The 15,545-nt window shown below is 45.9% G+C and overlaps 2 protein-coding genes and 1 non-coding gene across 3 annotated transcripts in view; 2 read left to right on the top strand and 1 right to left on the bottom strand.

Moving 5' to 3' along the window:
* The window catches only part of Csgalnact1 (chondroitin sulfate N-acetylgalactosaminyltransferase 1), a 307,763-nt gene extending 301,502 nt beyond the window's left edge, over window positions 1–6,261 (top strand). Inside the window, exons 9-10 of the mRNA XM_026395849.2 lie at window positions 1,253–1,334; window positions 4,403–6,261. Coding sequence (XP_026251634.1) covers window positions 1,253–1,334; window positions 4,403–4,686 — 366 coding nt within the window. The 3' untranslated portion in view covers window positions 4,687–6,261. The remainder of the gene's footprint in view (window positions 1–1,252; window positions 1,335–4,402) is intronic.
* A 3,068-nt stretch (window positions 6,262–9,329) lies between these two features.
* Window positions 9,330–9,406, top strand: Trnae-cuc (transfer RNA glutamic acid (anticodon CUC)). The gene has a single exon. It is a non-coding gene; the product is annotated as a tRNA-Glu (tRNA).
* A 296-nt stretch (window positions 9,407–9,702) lies between these two features.
* Sh2d4a (SH2 domain containing 4A) overlaps window positions 9,703–15,545 on the bottom strand; it is a 62,177-nt gene continuing 56,334 nt past the window's right edge. The window contains exons 9-10 of the mRNA XM_026395828.2: window positions 12,883–13,103; window positions 9,703–12,443 (exon numbers count right to left, since the gene is read on the bottom strand). Coding sequence (XP_026251613.2) covers window positions 12,351–12,443; window positions 12,883–13,103 — 314 coding nt within the window. The 3' untranslated portion in view covers window positions 9,703–12,350. The remainder of the gene's footprint in view (window positions 12,444–12,882; window positions 13,104–15,545) is intronic.

The following is a 15,545-nucleotide window of genomic DNA, read 5'->3' as shown; positions in this document are numbered from 1 at the left end:
GCTGGAAGAATCCTTAGGGGTGACTAGTTCAACACCGTCATCTTATCAAAAAGAAAATAGAGGCCCAAAGAAATGAAGGGACCTGCCTGAGCTGAAGTGGCCGTCCCGTGGTCAAGTTGGGACAAGTCCCTGCCACTCCTCCCCATTCACCTACTGTTTCTATTTAGTGGCCACACAGTCACGGGTCCCAAAGGGGACCTGCTGCCTCTTGGGCTTGGGGAGGAGACTGCTATCCTCTTAAGTACCTATGTGACCTGCAAAAGTAAACCATAAAAATTAACTATGAAGGTCTCAGAAACAGGGGCTGGGGTGGTGGCTAGCGGTAGAGCGCTTGCCTGGCTCATGTGAGGTGCTGGGTTCGAGTCTCAGCACCACATAAAAATAATAAATAAATTAAATAAAGGTATTGTGTCCATCTACAATAAAAAAAATCTTAAAAAGATCTCAAAAAATTACATATATATATATATATATATATATATATATATATATATATATATATATAAATGTTTCAAAACGTTTTGCTGCCTCAGCAAATCTCCTGGAAATTTACTTGCAAAGTAAGAGACTGAGCAGAGCCAGGTCTCACTTTTTTTAGACAGTCGCAGCTTGGATGGCCTCTCGGCCGCCCTGTAGGCTGGCACGTCCGGGTGGCCTTCCTGGAGCCGCCTGGATGAGTGGGCAGCGTCTTCCTGCAGGACCTGGCCTCTGAGCGCCCTTTTCCTCAGCGAGAGAGAGGTCTCGGAGCTGGGGAGCCTGGAACAGAGCGAAGTTTCTTTTTATTCCCCGAGGGAGTGGTGTTTGTGGGCTGCGCCAGGATGGCTGAATCCCGACTTGTTCTCTCCATCCCTTTTCTCAACTCTCTGAGCCCTTTGCTGGCTCCCCGCCTGTGGTCTGTGGGAGAGGCCCAGGCCTCAACTTCTCTCTGGCACTGGGATGGGGCCAGACACGTAGGTGGCTTTTCCATGGCACTGCTCAAAAACTTGCTCTCCTGTGTGTGTGTGTGTGTGTGTGTGTGTTTTCATGCCTACACCCTAGAAACATTCCACCCAGAGGTGCCAAAAATCACAAGGCCCCGTTTTCTGGAACTGGTGAGCTTACTGTATTCCTGTCTGTGAGGATCAAATCCATCTGTCTCTCCTGGGGCCGGGGCTGTTTATGGGCGGTGGGGTGGGCTCCCTCTGTAGCACTGCTCACAGGAGCGTGTGAAGACTGTTTTTCCAGGCCGTATCTGACAGTGCTCTCCTTGTAGGTCATAAAGAAGGAAACTGGATTTTGGAGAGACTTCGGATTTGGGATGACTTGTCAGTATCGGTCAGACTTCATCAACATAGGTGAGGCAAAGCTGCGTCTCTGCTGCCACCCGGAGGCCACCGCCCGCACAGGCCTTAGGGAACCGCCCGCGTCTGGGAGCCTAGGAGCTGGTGGTGAAGAGTGGTGTGGTTTTCTTAACCAATGTGTTCTCCACGTCCTCTCCCGCTAGCCTAAGTCAGGTTTGAGGGTGGACAGGCGTAGGCCCCTTAGTCTCTACAGCACCTTGGCTGTCTGTTCTTGTGGCACAGAAGCAGCCCTGGGGCAGGCTGTCCCACACCCCCTCAGGCCACATGGCCTCTGGCTGCAGTGCCCAGCCTCTCCTACAGACTTCCTGAGCCTACGTAAGGGCCGGAGGGAAACCAGAAAGTTAGGAAAATCCTGCGAGAAGGGACCCAGGTTTCTCTCTGCTGAACCCTTAGAGATGTCAGATGTCACTTCAAACCCTGACAGTGTGTAGCTGCTGTCCACTTGCACACATGACTCACAAGCCCATAGTCACACTCACAGATGCTCATACACATGTGTACAGTACACACACACACCACACACACACACACACACACACACACACTCTTGCCAATGGGATTCCAGAGCACAGAGAGGAAAGGCCCTCAGGTTCCAGCTGTGCCAACCAGAGCTCCCAGAGGCAAGGGGACTTCCTGGGGTTTCACTGTGGTTATGTAGCTGGGATGAGGACACAGAGTCTCCTGTCCCCCTTGGAAATACCTCCCCCCTCCCCTTAGTGGTGCTCTCCCGTGTGCCTCCGGAGGGACTGGAATGTGGGTTACAGATGACTATGTTAAGAAGGAGCAGGCCAGAAACTTGCCCTGGGCTCCCTCCCCCAGTCCTCCCCATAGCTCTGTCTTTCTCCCTCTCAGTCTCCTCCCTCCCAGGCCCAAACCCTAGAGCTTCTTGTTTTAAAACCAAGGTACAGGAGCAGCCCCTGTTTTACAGGGACCGTGGAACCTCAGAGAAACCATCAGGTTTAAAAGAAGGGCTGGGGGTGGCTCCGTGGTAGAGCACTTGCCTTGCATGCACAGGCCCTGGGTTCCCTCCCTAGCATTACAAAAAAAAAAATAAAAAGTGATAAAACCAAACCATCTGAAGTCACATCCCCTAAGAGGTGCTGGTCCCTGAGTGGCAGCTGCTGAGGATATTCAGCAACTGACAACAGGTGTTCTTTGGTGTCTTTATGATTATGTCCATTCAAATCCCCCAAAATGGTATTTCTGGATTGTAGCTAAAGATTTCCGTTCCAAGGAACTCTGTTTCCTCGCACTGTATACAGAGATGATTGTGTGGACACATGTGTTTATCTATTTGGCTTCGTATCAATATGTTTATCATATTGCATTCTCCTCTTGGATCTTTCATATTTGGACTCAGTATATGTTTATCATTTGGGATTCTCCTAAAGATGGGCATCACTGTGCTTGAAAAACAGGAAGCACAGCAGGCTGGGGAGGGTGCTGTTCCTCCGGAAGCCACTCCTATAACCTCAGAGCCTGTGGGACCTGGTGAGACCCCATTCCTTGCAAGCTTGTACTTACTTGCATCCTGCCCACGTCCTGTGTGGGCAGTGGGAATGGAGTTCCCTTCAGTGGAATGGGCTGGATGAGAAATAAAACTAGGAAAAATAGAACGAAGAGAAAACCACAGAACACAGAAAATAATTTCAAAAAGCAGGGGCAGGACAGGACGGGCTAGCACATCATAGGGATCGATGATAACCCTATGGCAAAATGGAGCCCACACCTGCTTTATTTATATCAGGGGACATCAAAGTCCTTCCCTAGAATGTTCTTCTCCAAAAATGGCTAACAGTGGGCTGTCCAGTTCCCCACACCCATCCCCAGAGCAACCATGAGAGGTCTTCCTAGCACGGTGAAGATAAGGGTCATGTGCCTTGGGCAATCCATTGCGTGGGAATGCCACAGATAGTTCCCAAGGTTAAACCTAAAATCTCCCTGGTCACAAGCCGAGAGAAGATCCCAGGTGTTTTTCACAGATGGCTTCCTGCACTTGCCCGTGTCTTTTTTTTTGCACCTGGTAGTTAACAAGTAATAATAGTAATAGTAATAAATCAATTGTAGCTACCAGCCCCTTACATTACTAGCTTATTTGGTTATGATATTTATTTCACTTAAGGATAAAAAAAATCTAAAATTCGAGAGGGTAAGTGGCTGCTTCCAAGAGAATCAGCACACAAATTCTGACCCCCTGACTCATCATTGGTCCCCTTCCTTTGCCTGTGCCCACTGAGGGGTCACAGTCACTCATAAACACAGCCAGGGGTTGGTTGGTTGTGGCTCCCTCCCCTCCCCACCTGATGCTTGAGCCCCACCTTGGGGTTCCAGCAATGGCCCTGAGCAGGACATAAAGAGGCTCCATGAGAATGTCTGAGAAGGGATGTTGAGATCCCGTCTCTGCTGTGAGAGTTGAGGTGAGTAAATCTCTCAGGTGAGACAAGAACCATGACAGAAGGCCCGTGCTTTCTGCTTGGGGTGGGGGGCGGGTCATAGGTTAAGAAAGGTGAGGCTTTGGCCAATAGTGGCTGACTTTGCCAAAGGCATTCCTTAGACGTGAAACAGTTTTTTCAAATAGAACTGGGAACTGTGAGGCCGGCCTTTTAAGATGACTGACATCCCCAGCGTGAGGGGAAGTCCCAGGGAAGGTCAGGGCTACCGTAACCCAGGAAAGGAAGAGTGCTTTTGTGGGCCTGGTTTTTCCACACTGAAATCCAGGTTCACTCCACCTTGCCTGTGTGGGCAGGGGAGTTTCTAGTTGGAAAGCCGAAGCACTTCATCCTGGCTGCTCATCAGTATTGCTGACGGCTCTTCCAACCCGACAGATGCTCGAGATTCTGCTGCAGGTCTTGTTATCTCTAGAGCTTGGTGCTGTCTGCCATGAAGGTCATCTCCCTGTTGGGCATTTCCAGGGCCTCTGACCCAGATGGGTGCTCTGGTCACTTGGAGGGGCAGTGAAGCACACCCCTCTTCTTGCAAAGTTCTGTGGCTGTTGTGCCCCTCAGGGAAGCTGGGATAGATCAGAGCAGCCCATGCCTGAACAGAGTGTTCTCTCCCCACAGGTGGATTTGATTTGGACATCAAAGGCTGGGGTGGAGAGGATGTGCACCTGTACCGGAAGTATCTCCACAGCAACCTCATAGTGGTGCGGACGCCCGTGCGGGGACTCTTCCACCTCTGGCACGAGAAGCGCTGTATGGACGAGCTGACCCCCGAGCAGTACAAGATGTGCATGCAGTCCAAGGCCATGAACGAGGCGTCGCACGGGCAGCTGGGGATGCTGGTCTTCCGGCATGAGATAGAGGCTCACCTTCGCAAACAGAAGACAAGCAGCAAAAAGACTTGAGCTCCTCCGGGGATGGATGGTGGGAGACGTTTTCTTTTCTCCTTTTGCAATTCCCCCCCAAAGAGTGGCTGCACAAGGAAGAGACTTCCATAAAGGATGAAAGAAAGAATCTGATGAGCAAAAGAGACAGGAGGAGAAAGCCTCCCATTTCTCTCTCTTTGGCTTTATGCAACAGGAATTCCAATCACTACTTTGCCTGCAAATGTAGCCCAGATGCACCCCGAGAAGTGTCTGACAAAGGCAGAATGGTTATGAGAAGAGAAGCCTGCTGGTGTGGAGGTTCTGATGATGTTTACAACAAAATGAGATCTGTTGTTTTCTCTGCTCATTGAAATATTCATGAATGAAGCCCACTTTTGTAAAAAAAAGTTTATTAGAATGAAAGACAGGCACATTTCTCCTCATATGAATGATTACACCAGTCAGGCTCTAGTTTCTAGGGAGGCTGGAGTATTGGAAGACAGACCTTGTGAAATGTGGATCTCTGCTCTCCTGAGCCTCATGAGGACAGTGAGCAAGATCAAAAGAACCAGAGGAGAAACCATAAATATCATATCATTCCCCCTCAAGAGTAACCCCAAATAATCTGCTTGTCTTTTGGATGTCCTTTTAACCATCTCTGCACTTTTTTTTTTTTGCTTGCAAGTTATACTCTGCTAATTTAATTACCGACTTGCAAGCCTTACTAAGGAAGCACAAGGTAGCATATGTTACGTTTTCGAGAAGATATTTTGAGATGCATTAGGAGAACTTTTCAGTTCAGAGATTGACAACACATCCAGGGACTTCAGATGCGGGTCCTGTCGGGCATGGGGCGGCAGGCCTTGAGACATTGGGAAGGCCTGGTCTGGGGCTACTGAGAGAAAGAGGCATAAATTTTATCAGAAGAGTATATCCTAAGAGGAGCAACTGAACACTGGAGGAAAACTGAAGGACACTTTCACCATAATGGAAAAGAAGACTCACTGAGACTCATGATATCTTGGGATATCTAAAAGTCAGAGGACACATTTCCTCCTCCGGGGAAATGGGGACCACTTTCTTACTTGTTTCAATAAACCAAAGTTGTGAACCAAACAATCTCTTTTCAAAGCAGGGTGCTTTTCCTGGTTTCTGGATTCCATAAGAAGAAATACAGAAATATATATTTTGTGAAAGATCAATCCATCTGCCAGAACTCAGCGAGATGGAAGTTTTTGCTACATGTTCACTCACTATTCCGGGGCTAGGTGGAAGTCACTTAATTATTTTTAAAATTAAGCAGTTCTACCCAATCACCAAGATGCTTCTGGAAATTGCATTTGATTACAGTTTCAAACCATTTTTTTAAAAATAAATACAGTTAACATTGAGTGGTTTCTACATCCATGTGAGAATTATTTATTTATTAGCCAGCACCAGATGCATGAGCTAATTATCTCTCTGATTCCTTGCCTTCTGTTTGCCCACAGTAAACTCATTGTTTAAAGGCTTCAAGAACATTCAAGCTGTTAGTGTGTTAAAAAAGAAAAAAAAGTGTATTGATTTGTACTGGTAGTTCATAAAATTTCATTAAAACACAAGATATGAATGGAAGGTGGCATTGAACAGCTAATAAAACACAACTTGTGGATTTGATTTTTTTTTTCTTGGAGTAAGAATACCATGTCTAGTTTTGGGGAAACATTGTACATGTAGATCAGGGCTTCTCAACCTTGGTACTGCTGATATTTTGGGCTGCATAACTCTTTTTGTCACTGTAGGATATTTAGCAGCGTTCCTACTTGGCTTCTACCCACTAGATGCCACCAGTATGTCCCATCCAGTTTGGACAACCAGAGTGTCTCTAATCATTGTCAAATGTCCCCTGGGAATCACCCCTGATTGAGAACCACCAGACTAGAGAGAGAAGAGGATCATACTGAAAAGCCTGGACTCTGTATATGTTTTACTTGCCCTTTTGAGTTAGAGGAAACTGGGAAATTATTTCTAAGGCCCCTTTCTACCCTGAGTATTTTCACACACTGTGGTGATACCAGAGACTTCAGGACACACATATCTGACCTGTCTCAGCAGTGGTCCTGCCAGATGGGTGCCGATGGACCTGTACCCTCTTGACCATATTCTCCCAGGGGCAGGAGGTTACATTTCCAGCAAAGATGGTAGCAGTGATCAAATACTTGGTCATGGAATTAAGCAAGTTTAAGTGCCTCGGGTGGTGCAGACTAGGCTGCACTCTGTGGGCTAAACAAACTTTCATCCTTGACTACACTGTATGTTGCAGACGCCCAGGACTGTGCCCATGAATTAGGCTTTTAAAGTTTCTGAGGATGGCTGAAGAGAAAATATATTCAATTTTTAAAGCTTAGCTAGGTAGTGCGGTTTTATAAAAGAAGAGAGGCCCACCAAAGAATCTGTGTACATGATCTATCCGCATGGCCTGCCTAAGGCATGGATCAAGAAGGCTGGAGAAGGCCCCACTAGAGCATGAGCAGGAGATAGGAATTTAAACTTACACAACAAAGGAAAGCAGTCTAGAAACTGGCCTGTGGGACCAGGAGGCACTGGGTCGAAGGCCCCTTCCAACTCTGCATCTCCACTGTTCCTGTTTCCTGTCAATTGCCTGGTAACCAGCCCAACATGTCACTGAGCTGGGATCTCCTCCAAGCAATCGTACCCATGCACCATGTAAGAGCCAGTTGGTACCTCTTCCCAGCTCCTCCCTCCATGACAGTCTCAGCCAGTTGTTAAGTATTTACCACCACCACTGCCTTTGGGTGACACCTGGACCTCCTTGTGCTGTTTTCCCTACAACCTTCTACTTTCCAGCCCTGCCCCCTTGTATTCATAAATGTGGTCAACTTTACTGTTTCCATACATCAGGGATGAGAATCGCACCTAGCTGCACATAACCTAACTACTAATTTTTGTTTCAGGAAAAATCCTCTGTTATCTAATTTTATCTACTCTTACCAGGATTCAGCGCAGTGTGGTAGCTAATATCGTGGCTTCTCCAGCTAGATAACCAGGATTCAAAGACCAGTTCTTCCACTTGCAACTCACATGATCTTAAGCGAGTCACTCAACGTCTCCCCTATCTGTTTCCTCGTTCAGGGTGATGAAGGCTATCACGAGTGTGTCATCCAATTGTGAAGTTTGGTGAGTCCATAGAGATGAGGCAGTAGGACTTGTTAGGCACACAGCAGGTATTTAGGTCTCCTACTCAACACACACCCCTTATTTACAACTGCGTATCTGGCAAGTGTCTGCTAAGCTTTTCATGATGCCCACATTTCTTGGCTATAATAAGACATTATGGGCCATGCATTGGGGATGGTGAGAACATCATGTAGGCTGTGGTCCTTTGTTTTTGTCATTGTGAAAACTGTATCCATGTGTGTGAAGAAAAGTTAATGTAAATGTAAACCATAGTGGATCCTTTCTACCTCGACTTCCACATGGGGTGATTTGGAGCTGATGTTCCCCACCACCCCCCGGGCAGTTTGGATGCATTTGGTGTTTCTGAAACAAGGAGCTCAGCCAGGAACCTTCTGTTCATCAGACCAACTTTCTAAGGTAAGGGAGATAACTACTTCCATTTTCCAGGGGCAGAAAACTGAGGCTCAGAAACTTGGAGGAATTTCCCCACCACAAACCAGCTGCCTCCAGGGCTCCCTGTGGGCGTCCTATTGCAAGCTCCAGAAGGGCTTTTTGGCCTGGGGCAAGTCCAGAGCCCATCCCACCTTTACCTGCACCTCAGCCCCACCTGAGAAACCTAGAGAGGAATGAAACTTGTTAATACGCCGTCCAGACAGTTGAGTAGCCAAGCCCCCTGCACCTCCATCTATCTGCAGTAATCTCTGCTCCACTTGGGACCAAAGGCCCAGAATCCAGCTCTCATGCAGTATTCCAAGATGTGAAATTTGAAGACCTCCTTGAGTCAGAGGGGAGAGCAGGTGGGAATACTTCTGTTTTTTTAAAAAAGACTTGATCTGTTTCTGAGAGGTGCTGATTAGAGATAATGACCTTGGGCTGCTCTTTAGTGGGGTAGGTGTGTTTTATTCCCAACACACATCAAATACCTGGCAGCTTTGTGTGATCCATATTCTGATTACCTTTATATTTTAATTCAAAGCTGTTTCTCCTGGCAGGGCTTAGAGCTTTGCTGTTCCTGCCAAAAACTGTGGGGACTGTGCCAGTTGGTTGGGGGTTTGGGGTGGTGTGTGTGTGTGTGTGTGTGTGTGTGTGTGTGGTTTTTTTTCCAACACAGAATATGTTCCTTCCCGTCGGCAGAGGTGCCTTTCAAAATGTCTTTGCTCTCCTGAGCCTTTGAATCAAACCCAGGGTCCCCTGGGCTGTTTCTGGCTTATGGGCAACTCTAACAAGAAGGCAGACAGGGACCGTGGGGAGGGGTTAAGGAGGGTGCCGGGGGACGGTCACAGCCATGGAAGGCAGAGGACACTCTGGGGAGAGAAGCGGGCTGTGTTCCTCCACTGTCAGCCTAGACTCTGGGAGGCCCGGGCCACCCACAGTGGCCTCTGCCCAGGGCTCACCCAATGTCCCTCCACCTGGTGTGGGTGATTGGGGGAACTAGATATAGCCCTTACTCCTCATCAAGCTGGCAGCCGGACACTTTAGGTTGAAAGATGATAAGTACACTCCAGGGGCTGGGGCCATAGCTCAGTTGGTAGAGTGTTTGCCTCTCATGCACAAGGCCCTGGGTTCAATCCCCAGCAGCTCAAAAAAAAAAAAAAAAAAAAAAAAAAAAAAAGACAAGTACACTCCAAGAAGCTCCTCCACCTTGGCACTGGCTTTCTGCAGCTTCTAAACCCCTTACAGACCTACCCTCCCTCCAGCCATGTTTAAAAACAATGATAAACATCATCTGGCCTGCTAGGATGTCAGAGCTTGTTTGAAAAGGATTTTAAAAACTAAAATTATGAAAGAAAAAGAATCCAGAAAGACACTCAAATCCAAAGACTGAAGGAAAGTTTTATTTAACAACCATTTCTTTCTTCTAGTTACAAGCCTCAAACAGAACTGTGTAAAACTCCACCCTGAGCATGTGCGGCTGTCAGCAATCGTACAAGTGGCCTGTGGGGAAGTTCTCTCTAGCTCTCGGCCACATCATTAGGATAGCCCCCCAAAGAAAAGACATTGGCCATTTTGCCTGGTTCTTGAGGCTCAGAGCTGGGGAGCGTTACTGGGATCTTAACTCCTGGGTAGGTGGGAAGACTACCTAAAGGAACTTCCTTTCAACTGAAGAAAAGCCGGAGCTGCTTCTGACAGACACAGGTGCTGGGGCTTGCCCCATTTCTGGTCACTAGACTTAGCCCTGGTACTGCCTGACCTGTTGGAAGACAGGAAGAATAATCCCAAAGTAATGCCTCCTGCTCAAAAAGAAGACAGACACTCAGGGGTTTGTGATCAGGAATCCCTGGGCAACCGAGTCAGTTTGTTAATGGCTAATTGGGGGGTGAACACTGGTTCCTGCTAACTTGGGCCTTGTCATTAGAAAACGACCCTTCTGCTGGGCCAGCAGCTCACACCTGTAATCCCAGCATCTGGGGAGGCTGAGACAGGAGGATCACAGGTTCAAAGCCAGCCTTAGCAAAAGTGAGGCACTAAGCAACTCAGTGAGACCCTGTGTCTAAATAAAATACAAAATAGGGCTGGGGAGGTGGCTCAGTGGCTGAGTGCCCCTGAGTTCAATCTCTGGTACAAAATTTTTAAAAAAGAAAGAAAACACCCCCACCTCCCTGCCACTTCAGATGCAAACTGCGAGAGCCGTTCTCTGCAGATCGACTAGCTAATGTCTTCTATAGATCATCATGACACCCCTTACACTTTAAGTTTCCCTCTCTCCTTTAATATCACCCTAGAAACTCCAGGAAATGGTAGGATACAGAGCCCACTGGTGGTATAAACTGAGCTAACGTAGGGGAGGCCAGGGGCACATGGACGCTGGCTTTGTTGAATCCACAATTCACTGGGAATAACTGCCATTTATGCAGCAATTTCTCTCTGCCAGGCACATAGCATATTTTTTTCTAATCCTCAGAACCCAAGTGGCTTTAGTAACATCTATTTTATAAATGAAGAAGCTGAGGTCCAGACTTAGTAAATTTTCTGCTTTAAGATTCCACGCAGTTAGTTAATGGTATAGGCAGGAGCCAAACCCAATTCTGCTGGGGTCTCTCTAATGTTTATATCATACATTAAAATGAGAATACTTGGATCATTTCAGCCTCTTGATAGTTCTCAATCTAGGGCAGTGGTATAAAGTCTAAAGATCCCTGAATAGGGAGAGAGGGAAGGATAGCAAGGAGCCAGGAAATGTGGTCCTGGTACCAACATGCACACTGATGCAGTACACAGCAGAATTAACACTGCAGAAAAATCAGTCTCTCACGTAGAAAGGACAGATAATCAGCTCCCCTAAAATGCACCAGAAAAAAGAGACAGATAAAAACAATGAGGAGTAGTCACAAAAACAGAAGGCAAAGAAGAGAAATCTAAGTAAGACTTATAGCTACTCCTAAGGAAGAGAACACAATTCAAACAGAAGTGTTGTTTAAAGATACAATTGTAAAAAAAAAAAAAATACAATTGTAGAAAACTTGTGTTCTAAGAAAGACATGTGCATTGCAGCCTGCAACAAAGCATTTACTGTGTACTTGACAAAAATGGAAGTAAAGAGACCCCTGGCTATATATACCAACATAGCCCAAAATAATTTTTGTGTCTTCCCTGCACTGAATGGCAGAAGCCCCAATATAGCTATGTGTGAAGGCCAAATGTTCCAACTCAAGTTCATTAGGAAAGAGTCCTTTATGGAAGGTGGAAACTGTAAAAATTTATGTCTTGAATTTTTTCTCTTTTAACCTAGAAGGAGGAGTATCCTCAAGTAGTATCCAAATAGCTCATGTGTTCTGTTCTTGTCTGTGCACCATCAATAGATGACAACTTGGATGTGTCTGTGCTTCATTCTTTCTAGTGCACTCTCGGAGCCAAAGCAGGCAGAGCAAGTGCTGTCCCTAGTCCCCAGAATACAGAAACAAACTCAAAGAAATTTGCTCACTTTCCTATAGCCCAGATGAAGTTTTACACATGCTAACACTCTCATCTTACATTTAAGATTTTCCTATTCAATTTACACTCATGATTCCTATTTTTCTGTCTCTTACATTCAGTCTCCAACGTGCATGGTGGGGAGGTGTGTTTCCACTGTCCTCTCAGCCATCAGTAAGGACTTTTTGGCCAGCATTCCAAAGCTAAGATGGAACTTCATTAAACAAGACCCTGAGATCTTTTGAGATTATACATAGAATGCAGACGTCACAAAGTAGTTCATAGGAGCTACTGTTTTTTGAAGTACACCTTAATTCCTAAAAGGTTTCAGTTTCTTCTTTGTTCACTTCATCTGACAGACGTGGACATCACATCCTTCATGGTAAGTCATCTCCTGTTCCTTTTAGAGTGCAGATAAGGCAGAGATAATTTTCTCTTGACATTAAACTCCAGCATTTGCGCAGAAGAGAGATTTCCACAAGGACTCTGGGGACACTTTCCATTGATCGGTATTGGCTCTGCTGCGGGGTTGGCTTCACACACAAATGTCTGTTTCAGTGTGTCTGTTCAGGAAAGCCCAGTCAGAGGCTGTGGGATAACCTGGATGGACAGCGTCACTCAAAGAGCTCCAGGTAGTCAGGTGGCTGCTCCTGCTGCCCACAAGGGTAGAGCAGCAGTTCTTTCCCCAGGGAAGTTATGGGCTCCTCCTGTCAATCAAAAGGCACAGAGTTAAGCGGGGCTATGAGGTACAGGCCCTTCCTACCTCCTCAGGGGACACCACCCCTCTGCCCTTGATTTATACAAAGCTTCATTAGTTTATGATGATCTTAAAAAAGAGATTTTTCTCATCTACACACTCTTTCCCTTTAGGGTTTGAATTCTGACTTAAGACTCTTGAGATATGATCGATGTGTGCACAATTTGTTAGCATCTCTTGTATTCTCTGCCCAGGGGGTCTCCCCGAGTATCTGAGGAGGAACTCGGTTCCACGATAAAGGAAATGCAATTAAAAAATGAGAATTATCAAAGACTAATCCCCACGTTTCTTGTCTCAATCGTTTTTTTTCTCTGGTAATTGCCTTGTTTGGTTAGAGCTGCTGCAGGAAGATAAATCACCAGGCAGATTTAGTTTCTGAATGGCTTCACCTTGTGATATTCCACCAGATCTGCCAGGGTGGCGTGCTGCAGCTGGTCCACACCCAGGAAGCTGTAGGAGTCGGTGGAGGCATCTATCAGGAAGTGTTTGCAGCCCTCCTCCGACAGGTAGGACAGGGCATAGCCCTTCATCTTCTCGCTCACTCGGATCAGAAAAGTGCCGGGCAGGCCCGTGCTCAGGAGTTCGTTGGCTTTGTTCAGTGTGAGGATTCCTGTGGGAGGGAAGAGAAGCAGGTATCTCAGCCAAATCATTTCCCAAGCTTTCCCCTGTCCAACGCAGCCGTATGGGTAAAGTTTAGTTGGATAAAAATCAGAGCCATTTTATGCGTGTTTGGGGCATCTTAGGAATAAGCTATTTGGTAACTGGACAGGGATAGAGCATAAGGTAAAGGGACAGTATAAATGAGAGCATTCTTCAGGAAGAGCACATGGACTGACTTATAGCAGCCTGTGAGGGTCTGGCAGGACTCCCTGATGGTTGTACTAGCAGTGTCAGATCTGGAGGGGACTTAAAGATCTCTCCTCAGGCCACCACAGCCTGTGGGTGAGGACTCAAAGGCCTGAGGAGTGATCAGACCTGAATAGAACTAAAACAGTGGTTCTCCACCATGGGGACATCTGGCAATGTCTGAGCAGCGACATTTTTGGTTGTGACAAGTGGGGGTTCTATAAGCATCCAGTGGTTAGAGGCAGAGTGCTTATAATGCACAGGATGGCCTCACACTAGAAAGAATTGTCCAGCCCAAGGTGTCAATAGTGCTGCAGATGAGACCACATGGTCAAGGAGGGTCAGCAAGTTAGAGACATAACCAGAAGGCCCAGATCTGCAAGTGCTTCAAACTGTCACCACTCCCTGGCCCCACTCACAGAGGAGGCAGAGCAGACCAACTCCAGAGAAGAGGAGAAGGAGAAGGAGCAGAAGACCAACCACACTACAGTGCCTCATCTACCAACGTGTGGCTGTCCTGCCAGCTTCTGTCCAGAGACAACAGCCAGGACCGGAAGACCATCACCAAGGTCCCTCCAGACCTGGTTACACCAGAGGTGAGACATTGATAACCTTCAGGGACTACAAGATTATAGAGTAGAAACTGTAATACCTCAGATCCACACAGCTAGGCAGGAAGACACATGAGCAACATGAAAAAACAAGGGAAGAAAATGCCCCAAACAAACCAAGATGCTACAATCATAGAATCCATGGACAGCACAGTAGATGAAATGTCAGGGAAGGAGTTCAGAACGTACATAGTTAAAATGACTGTGAAGCACAGAATAATAGAAGAGAGCAATTACAGGCAATAAATGATCACTCCAACAAAGACGTAAGAGAGCCAATACAGGTAGCAAAATATTATTTCAAGAAAGAGATAGGGCTGGGCACAGTGGTGCATGCCTATAATCTCAGTGGCTCAGGAGGCTGAGGCATGAGGTTCAAGAGTTCAAAGCCAGCCTCAGCAATGTGAGGTGCTAAGGAGCTCAGGGAGACCCTGTCTCTAAATAAAATACAAAAAAAGGGCTGGGGATGTGACTCAGTGGTTGAATGCCCTGAGTTAAATCCCTAGTACCTTTAAACAAACAAACAAACAAAAAACCAGAAATCCTGAAATGAAGGAAACAATAAATCAAATTAAATAGAAAAATTCAATGAAAAACATCACCAACAGATTAGATCACTTGGAAGACAGAACCTACAGCAATGTAGACAAAATATGTAATCTTGAAAATAAAGATGACCACACGATGAAGATGGTAAGAAACCATGAACAAAACATCCAAGAATTATGGGATAACATGAAAAGACCAAATCTAGCAATTATCAGGGTAGAGGAAGGCACAGAGATATAAACCAAAGGAATGCACCACAATCTTTTCAATTGAAATGATATCCGAAAATTCTCTAAACATGAAGAAGGAATTGGAAAAATCAAATACAATAGGTTTACAGGACACCAAATATACAAAAATACAACAGATCCACACCAAGTCACATTACAATGACAATGCCTAGCATACAGAATAAGGATAGAATTTTAAAAGCCGCAAGAGAAAAGTTTCAGATTACATATAAGGGCAAACCAATTCAGGTCTCAGCAGATTTCTCAACCCAGACCCTCAAAACTAGGAGATCCTGGAACAACATATATCAAGCTCTAAAAGAAAATGGGTGCCAACCAAGAATCTGAAGCAAAATTAAGCTTCAGATTTGATGGCAAAATAAAATTCTTCCATGATAAACAAAAGTTAAAAGAATTTACAGCAAGAAAGCCTGCACTGCAGAACATTCTTGGCAAAATATTCCACGAGGAGGAAATGAAAACAACAATGAAAATCAGCAAAGGGAGGAACTACACTAAAGGAAAAGCCAATCAAAGAAGAAACCAAGTCAAGTTAAAAACCAAAAATAAACCAAAATGACCAGGAATACAAACCATGTTTCAATAATAACCCTGAATGTTAATGGCCTAAATACATCAATTAAAAGACACAGACTGGCAGGTTGGATTTAAAAAAAAAAAAACCAACAATCTTCTGCCTTCAAGAGACTCAGGAAAAGACATCCACAGATGAAGGTAAAAGGATAGGAGAAAACATACCACTCACATGGATCCAGTAAACAAGCAGGAGTTTCCATCCTCATATCAGATAAAGTG

The sequence above is a fragment of the Urocitellus parryii genome, chromosome 14, assembly GCF_045843805.1.
Source record: "Urocitellus parryii isolate mUroPar1 chromosome 14, mUroPar1.hap1, whole genome shotgun sequence".
Classification (NCBI taxonomy): Eukaryota; Metazoa; Chordata; class Mammalia; order Rodentia; family Sciuridae; genus Urocitellus; species Urocitellus parryii.
Note: the sequence above shows the minus strand (reverse complement) of the source record. Positions and strands in the feature narration are given on the sequence as shown.